General features: G+C 41.5%; 1 protein-coding gene across 1 annotated transcript in view; it reads left to right on the top strand.

Moving 5' to 3' along the window:
• adam19a (ADAM metallopeptidase domain 19a) overlaps positions 1-6,631 on the top strand; it is a 158,315-nt gene extending 151,684 nt beyond the window's left edge. The window contains exons 15-16 of the mRNA XM_037681636.1: positions 5,657-5,788; positions 6,611-6,631. Coding sequence (XP_037537564.1) covers positions 5,657-5,788; positions 6,611-6,631 — 153 coding nt within the window. The remainder of the gene's footprint in view (positions 1-5,656; positions 5,789-6,610) is intronic.
• Positions 6,632-8,743: the final 2,112 nt, after the last annotated feature.

Below are 8,743 nucleotides of genomic sequence, written 5' to 3'. Positions count from 1 at the left end.
TTTTTGACTGAGTATGGATAATTTTAATATTATATATCTACCTTGCGGGTCCATAACTGTGTCTAATATTGTGAAGTTCACATTTTTATGTATTAATATTGCTACTCCTCTCTGTCTTGAGTTATAGCAGGCTGAGAATACATGAGGAAACTCAGGAGATTTTAGCTCATCCACAGTTGACGGTAATTTATGAATTTCTTGGAGTAATACAACATCTGCCTTTAGTCTTTTAATCTGGCTAAAGATTCTATTTTTTTTATGTTGGCTACCGGCTCCATTAATATTCCATGTGACAAACCTTAAGATGCCCATATTTGTGCTTGTGAAAATATAATTAAACCACACCCATTATCATAAATATAAATAATAGTAAAACACCCAGACAATAACATAATCCTTAATGATTGATTATTTATGATTTATAGATAAACTAAGTGCAGTTTTTGAAGATAAATCATGGATGTATTCCTTTATGAGGTATTTGTATGTATGTATATGGATATATATAAGCCTTTGTGCCTGTGTGCTAATAATTGTTGAGTCAGAAAAATAGAGACAAAAAAAAAGAAAGTGAAATGATAATAAACACATAAAGATAAAAGAAGAAAAAATAAAAAAAGAACCCCCTTACCATATTAAGTGTCATGCCACCGTGTACCACCACCATCTGTGTAACCCACCAACCGAGCTGTGCTGAAAAATTACATATATATCTGGTAAGTAATATGAATATATATATGCTTGCTAATACATTTTAAGTAAAATTAGCAACTGAAAATCATACTTACCTTATTTATATTATTAATAGAGCCAGGGAGTAACCTCTGGATCTCTAAACAGCTGACCATTGATGTACAGTTTGTCCACAGCCACCGCAGCTCTTCTGCCCTCGTTTATATTTTTCTTCCTAATTGGGAACAGAACGCGCCTTCTACTCAGAATTTCTGCAGGGAATTGGTCGTTCATGCTGAAGTTCGTGTCACGCAGTTCCCTACCTCGGCTTTTTACTTGTTCTTTTTGTTTATAATGCTCAAATTTAGCTACAATCGGCCGCGGCCGATTGCTTCCAGGCTTCTTACCTCCGAGGCGGTGGACCCGGTGAAAAGTGATGGATTTAACCACGTCACTCGGCAACTTCAGCTGGTTCTGGAAGAAGTCACGGACGGAGGCCTCAGGGTCCTCGTCCGCTCGCTCCGGTATTCCCGAGAAGACGAGATTATCCCGCATGCTCCGGGCTTGGATATCCAGGATCGATTCTTTGATTTTTTTATTATCCCCAGATAGCAGCGTCATCTCCTCGGTGAGTTGTTTCACTGTCCCTCTCAGCTCCTGATTTTCACTAGCAAGTGATGCTACCTGCTGTTGACTGAATTCCAAAGACTCCCTGAGGCCTTGAAACTCTTTATGTAGCATCTCCACTAACGCTAGTCGGGCGTCCAAGCTAGTTAGCTTCTGGTCAATTGACTCCAATATCTCCTTTAAACCTGAATTATCAGGAGACGGTGCCGTAACGCTGTCTGAGCTTCCCTGTCGATGTCGCTTAGCATTGGGGATGTTAGCTGAATTGCTAGCAGCACCGGATGTTTCTTTAGGTTTACCCATGACTAAGCTGTCAAAACACTCGTCAACAAACAATTCCAGGCTTTCCAAGGTCTCCTCGTCCAGTTTGTTTGATTGAATCAAAAAAGTTTTTTAGTAATATTTAGGACTTTCTTAATGATCTAATATTTAATTAAACAGTTTTTATTTAAATAAATACGGACTTACCAAAGTTTTATCATAATACTCACGCACAGTTTTTTCCTCGTTCTCAGCAACAGCTCATTGCACCGCCACGCCCCGCCAAAAACATGTCAGGATTTCATTTTCTGCATGTAAACGCTCGTAGCCTTCTGAGAAAACTTGATACCTTGAAAATTTTGGTCAGTTCTTCTGGGGCAGATGTAGGGGCCGTTTGCACAGCGCATATTTTGAGTGCATCCGCTCCTTTCTCTCTGCGGTTCTGCTGATCATTTACACAACACCAGTGGCCCCCCTCTTTGAATCCGGAGGTTTCTGAACCCACCTTACAGAGTGGAGGTTTTTCGCTGACCGCCCGCTGATAATGTAAACATCTCCCACTGAGGCTTTGTGTTAAACCACATGCGCAGATGCACGTGCGGACAGATGCTATATTTCTATCAACATGGCGGCAGATACACTGCTTTCAGAACTACGATTGATGGAATATATTTTAATCTCGTAGTTAATCTACGTCAGATTCCAGGTGCTGTGACCGACATCTGTGTTGGAAGACACAATCTGATCCAGTTCTAATATTGCTGTTTATAGAACGAGGCACGCGCACACGTCACGCTGCACTATAACATAAATGTGCTAAATAACAACAGTTTAATAATAATGAACCGTATTTATGTTAGTGCGAGATATAATGAAGCTCTGAGCTAAATGAAGCTATCTGGACATTATGTAATTCAAATTTAAAATGATGCTAAACATATAGCGTGAACACTAAAGTTGAAATTGAAGACATCACGTTTAATTTTTATTTATTTATTCAACACCACAAACTGTATGTCACACAAACACTGATAATTAAACTGAACACACTATTAAAACACGTTACCTGAACTTGAATGGATTGAATAAACGAAATGAGGGAAATTTAAAATAAATAGTTCATCCAACATCTCTCTCTTCAACGTCCTCCTGCCCGGCATCTGGGCCTCGTTTGAAACTGGTGGGAGGACAGCTTCTTCTTCTTTCAGGAAAAAATAAAAACTCAGTTGGTTGTTTTGTAACCGAAGTAAACACAAGCTAACATTATTAAGAACGTTGATTTACCTGCTGTAAAACAGCTACTGATGATCACGGAGTAAAGTCCGACATTGACTCGGTTCTGGTCCACCCAGTGACCGGTGTGGAGCTGTAAGATGAAGCGGTCCCGCTTGGCATCAAATCTGTCGACTCTTATCCAAAATCCAGCTTTAACTTGTTGTTACGTTACATTGTTGTTAACTGGTTAGCACAGAGGAAAACAACGTTCCGAGGCAACACGCATGCGCATTAGGTGAAGGTACAAAATTCACAGCGCCATCTAATGACCCGGCATGGTAACTACAGCAGATTCGGGAGGGCACGGGGGAATCCTCCGGATGCATGTAAACACAAAATGCGACCATGTCAACGCAAATCTTTTCCTCTAATTAACATACAAAAAAAACTACATTTCCCCCCATCGTGTCCGTGTAAATAGGGCCGTAATCATCTCTGAAACCTGGCTTAACAAATCTGTACTGAATAACGACTTGATAATCAATGGATTTAACATCTATCGCTGTGATCGTCAAAAAAATCGGGGTGGAGTCGCTATTTACATCAGAGATTCTCTGGTTTCTAGTCTTGTGTCTGCTAAAACAATTCCAAACCAGTTTGAGGCCTTAGCTGTAAACATCACTTTGAATGGAGGCCAGATCTTATCTGTGGTGGGTTGTTATTGTCCCCCCTCAGCAACACCTGAGGCTCTGTCCTCCCTGATGGAATTCCTTAGAAATTTAAAATTCAAAGAGATTTTTTTGGCAGGAGATTTCAACATTGATTGGGACAAGTCAACCCCCCTCTGTGATAAATTCAAGGAATGTTGCCTGTCACTCAATCTAGCCCAATTGATTGACTCTCCCACTAAACCAAACAAAAACCGTCCTGAAAAATCTTCCATCTTAGACCTGTTTCTAACTAATATGCCTCACAAATTCCCTGGTACAGGTGTATTCGCTGACATTTTAAGTGATTATTGTATAATAGCAGCTCTCAGAGATGTTAAACTTCCACCTTCTAAGCCCAGATTAATTCAAAAAAGGAATCTGAAACGTTTTTGCGAACAGCCATTTGTCTGGGATCTATCCCACTTTGACTGGCATCATATTCTACTAAATGACAATGTGAACTCTGCTTGGAACTATTTTCATAATAGTTTCATTTATTTTGTGAACAAACATGCTCCTTTTCGTCAGTTCAGAATAAAGGGACGAGACAGCCCCTGGTTTACTCCAGAGCTAGCTGACCTCCTGCACAGGAGAGATCATCTTTGGGCCGCAGCAAGAAAATCTGGCTCAGACACTGATTGGTTGAGTTTTTGGCAGATGAGGAATAAATGCACAACTGCCATCAAAGCCACAAAACACAACTATTTCTTATCTCAGACCTCTAAAAATCTAAATGATCCTAACATATTCTGGAAAACCATCAAATCTCTCTCAGGCAGCCCCCAATCATCTAACCTCCCATCACAACTTCTCGTTAACTCTGTTCCTGTGTCAAATTAGCACGAGATCCTGAACTGTTTCAACAAACATTTTGTTGCTTCTAGTTCTTTATTTGACACAGTTACTAACAGAAAATCAGCCACTTCAATTAATAACCAAACTTCTACAAATCAAATCCCTCCTATAAGTCAATCCTCAGTTAATCACACCTTTTTGTTTCTCCGTTCTCAGTTAGTGAGGTAAATAAACTGTTAAAAGATCTTGATCCTAAAAAATCAGCAGGACCAAATGAACTTCCACCTTATTTCTAAAGGCTGGCCTCATATCATCACAGTCCCTGTGACCCACATCTTTAACCTGTCCATAAGCCAAAACTCCATTCCAGATGCTTGGAAAACAGGCTTTGTTCTCCCTTTGCTGAAGGGAGGTGACCCCACCTCAATGAACAGCTATCAACCAATCTCTAAACTCTGCATTTTAGCCAAGGTTCTAGAAAAACTAATAAACTCTCAAATCAAAAATTACCTGGACTCATTTAACATCTTACCTCTCCATCAATCTGGCTTCAGGAAACAACACAGCACAACCACTGCTTCACTGAAGGTTCTTAATGATGTTGTTGAAGCATTGGATGCTAAGGATTATTGTGCTGCACTTTTCTTAGACCTGTCTAAAGCTTTTGACACTGTGGATCATAACATCTTGTGTCATAATCTCTCAGAAATCAGTTTCTCAGAACACACCATTGGTTGGTTCTCTAACTATCTCTCAGTTCGGAGGCAATGTGTTCAACATAATGGTACTTCCTCCAGTTATTTAACAGTCAACAATGGTGTACCACAAGGCTCAGTCTTAGGACCCACCCTCTTTACAATCTACATAGGTAATGTAGGTCAGAGCATCCATGATGAATCCTTGCATTTCTATGCTGATGACACAGTTGTTTATTGTCGAGCTAAAACAGTTGATAAGGCTTTCCAGCTTTTGCAATCTGCATTTAATATAATACCATCCAGTCAGATTTATTCCACCTCAAACTTGTTTTAAATGCCGATAAAACCAAAGGGATGCTTTTTTCAAACAGGAAGTTGGGCCCAGCAGTTCTTCCTCTGATTTTATGCTCAAATGGTGTCCCCATTGAGTTTGTTGATTCCTATACATATTTGGGTATCTTGGTCGACTCGCATCTCTCTTTTAAGCTCCACGTGGAAAACCTAGTAAAGAAACTGAAAGTTAAACTGGGTTTCTTTTTCAGAAACAGATCATGTCTAACTCTGAATGCTAGGAAACGCCTTGTGACTTTCCGCCATCGAAGTACTTCTTGTTAATTCAGTTTTCCCTTTGTTTCACTTTTCTGACTCTTCGGTAAGTTATCTGTTGTCTTCTTTCAGCTTCCTCACACCAGCAAGGAGGTCCTGCCCCTCAGACCGGGCCCCGGGACAAATGGCACCCAACCAGTCAACGTCGTGCGACCTCTGAGACCTGCCCCATCTCCGCTCACTGGTCCCCGGGACGTCAAGTTGGTACGACCACCCCTCCCATCTGGAAAGCTCCCGACAACACCACACAAGTCCCCCCCAAGCCCACAAAGAATTGGCCCACCGAAGAAACCACTGCCCCTCAATCCAACACGCCCTCCACTGGTAAGGCTTTGTTTAAACGACACAATGAACCGTGAGTCAACTGTGTCTGCTGCTCAACGTTGTACAAAGTAACACCGTGTACTGTGGATGAATTCTACACAAAAACGCACAAAGAAAATAAAAGCAAAGCGTTTCTTTCACACTCAGCTGTTGTTTGAAACCAAGAACTGTGAAAACATGCTCTGCTGGTTCCTATAAACCTCACAAAAAGAACAAATCACAGTTTGTTCATTCAGGGCCTCGGAGTTTAGGTTTTGTAAGAGATTTCAGAAAACTGTAGTAAATTATTATTGTCTATGGCTAAAAAGCAAAGGTGGTTAAAAATGTTTTTGCCCATGTACGCATTCAGAATCAGCCTTTATTGTCATTGCACAGAAGCACAATGAAATTTCATTTCTCTCTAACAGGACACAGTGTGAAAGTTGATAAAAAAAACTTCTGCACAAAAAAAGCAACATACATCAGACATAGTTCCGCTAAGCCGATCTTGTAACTTCTCCAAGATCAAATCCTTCTTGCCAGCGAGCTTCAGGAGTCACAAGTAGCCTGTGATTCTCAAGAATCATGTCCAGCTTACGGCTCAGCTCACCCAGCATCTGAGTCTTGAGTGTTTAGAGCATGGCACATCCCCTCACACTGGCCAGGCAGCTTCACAATGGCCAGAACAGCTGCAGACGTTTTTCGAATTTGCCGATATGCCAGGTAACCACCAACTTCAAATAGCAGAAATCCTGTTATCATAAATCCAATTATGAACACATTTTCAACGTCCTCAACCGACAATATGGACAGACACACGATCTTCCACTGCCCTCAGGAATCCATCTTGTATCCAGCTGCGAGTGTCCCGTTGGGGCAGGAAGGCTCTCCTTCGCCCTGTCTTTTCTTTGATAAAATTTGATCAATTGTGAGAGACAGCTGACCAGATCCATGATGTACAATTTGGAAGATATGCAACTAGAGGCTCTGAAGGTTCACAGGACAAAGAGCAGAAGCAGGGGATAGATAGAAGATAGGGGAAGGAGTGGGAGGAAAAAGTCTCCACCTTCACTGAGCGCAAGAAGGAAAACAATTGAAGAGTTTCATGTGTCCATCAATCCATCCATTATCTTTTACCTGCTTGTTCCATTTTGGTTCACGGGGGTCGCCGGTGCCAATTTCCGGCAATCACAGTGCGAGGGGCAGGGTACACCCTGGACGGGTCGCAAGTCTATCACAGGGCCACATAGAGACAAACGAGTCAAACAACCATTCACTCTCTCAGTCAAACCTAGGGACAATTTAGAGTTACTAATCAGCCTAATATGCATGTTTTTGGTCTGTGGGAGGAAACCAGAGTACCCGAAGGAAACTCACGCATGCATGGAGAGAACATGCAAACTCCACCCAGTAAGGCCCCCAGACTGGGATTTGAACCAGGGACCTGCTTGCTGAGAGGCAGCAGCTCTAGCAGTTGCGCCACCGTGCTGCCCGAGTTTCATGTGTCTATTACCAAAATATCTCATAAACCACTGGATGAATTTTATCAAAACATGCAGGAAGTATTTATCGGATGTACACCTACAACCGAACTAAACCCATTTCAAGATGGCTGCTGCACCTACTTATATTAGCCAAAACAAAAATAGTTATAATTCAGTCAGTTTTACAACTATTAATGTAAAATTTGATGTGGTAATAGCTGAAATTACAACACATACTCTGAGAGTGACACTTCATGCATGAGATGGCACATTGTGTTGTCAAAGTCTGAACAAAGTTGTTACAACTTGGTTATTTCTCAGCACAAGATGATCTTAATCTAAAACCCTGGAGGAAAGGCAGTGGGTGATGTGCATTCTTCATTAACTTCTAGGGGTTTAGTTAGTACATAAAAATGTATGAAAAGGATCCACCCAAAGAAGAGACCTTGATGTTTGTTAGTGTCAATGTTTCTAAATCATTCTCATTATTGAGGTTCGCATTTCTTCCCTACGTCTTTCAGCAAGAAAAACGTTGGTTACGTACTGTAACCCCAGATTCTATGAGTATAGACGCAGCCCTTTAAGGCTATCGCTAGTGGGTTTATCCCATTCGCGCGCAGCACAGCACTGAAAACTTTAGTCCACGCCCACCTGCTGTGTGGGCCTCACCCCCCATCCATATAAATTACGGTGAGACTGGGTAATCTGTGCCGAAATAGCTTTTTTCTTCAGCCATTTAGGAACCAGTGAGGCCCAGAGCTTAAAGTGCTGTGCCTATACTCATAGAATCTGGGGTTACAGTTCGTAACCAACGTTCTATTTCGTATAGGCTTTGCCCTTTAAGGCTATCGCTAGTGGGTTAAAGGCAAAGCAGGATGTAGTCTATGCCTCACTGGGTCCATTCAGACACAAATGAAGCACCCGCTTGCACCAAAAAACATTTAATCACTCAGCCTTCTGTGTGCGTAATTACGCGCTCCATGCATAGGAGCGCCCCGGAGAAAAAAAGGTCTCTGATGGGGAAAAAGGAAAGCTGAAAGCAGACCTGCTGCTGTGAATAGAAACAACAGGGGTTACGAATTGGAACAGTGTAACGACGAACAGAGCAGGTCAACAGCTCTTCAATATGAACTGATTAGTAACAATATGAACTGATTAGTCACAATAAAATGGCAGTCATGAACTGATTGATAATAAATGTCTCACACTGTAATTGCATGTGGGCAGATGTGCGCTTAAAACGAAGCTCCATGAAACAAGTAAGAAATCATTCTGTTAGAACCCTGAGAACAGAATGAGTCATGGAGAAGGCAGAAACATCACGTAGATAAAAACAAATAAATGAACAAGGCAATGACCAAGAAGCCGCCGT

This window comes from Nematolebias whitei, chromosome 1 (genome assembly GCF_014905685.2).
Source record: "Nematolebias whitei isolate Nwh7 chromosome 1, NemWhi1, whole genome shotgun sequence".
NCBI classification, from domain to species: domain Eukaryota; kingdom Metazoa; phylum Chordata; class Actinopteri; order Cyprinodontiformes; family Rivulidae; genus Nematolebias; species Nematolebias whitei.
Note: the sequence above shows the minus strand (reverse complement) of the source record. Positions and strands in the feature narration are given on the sequence as shown.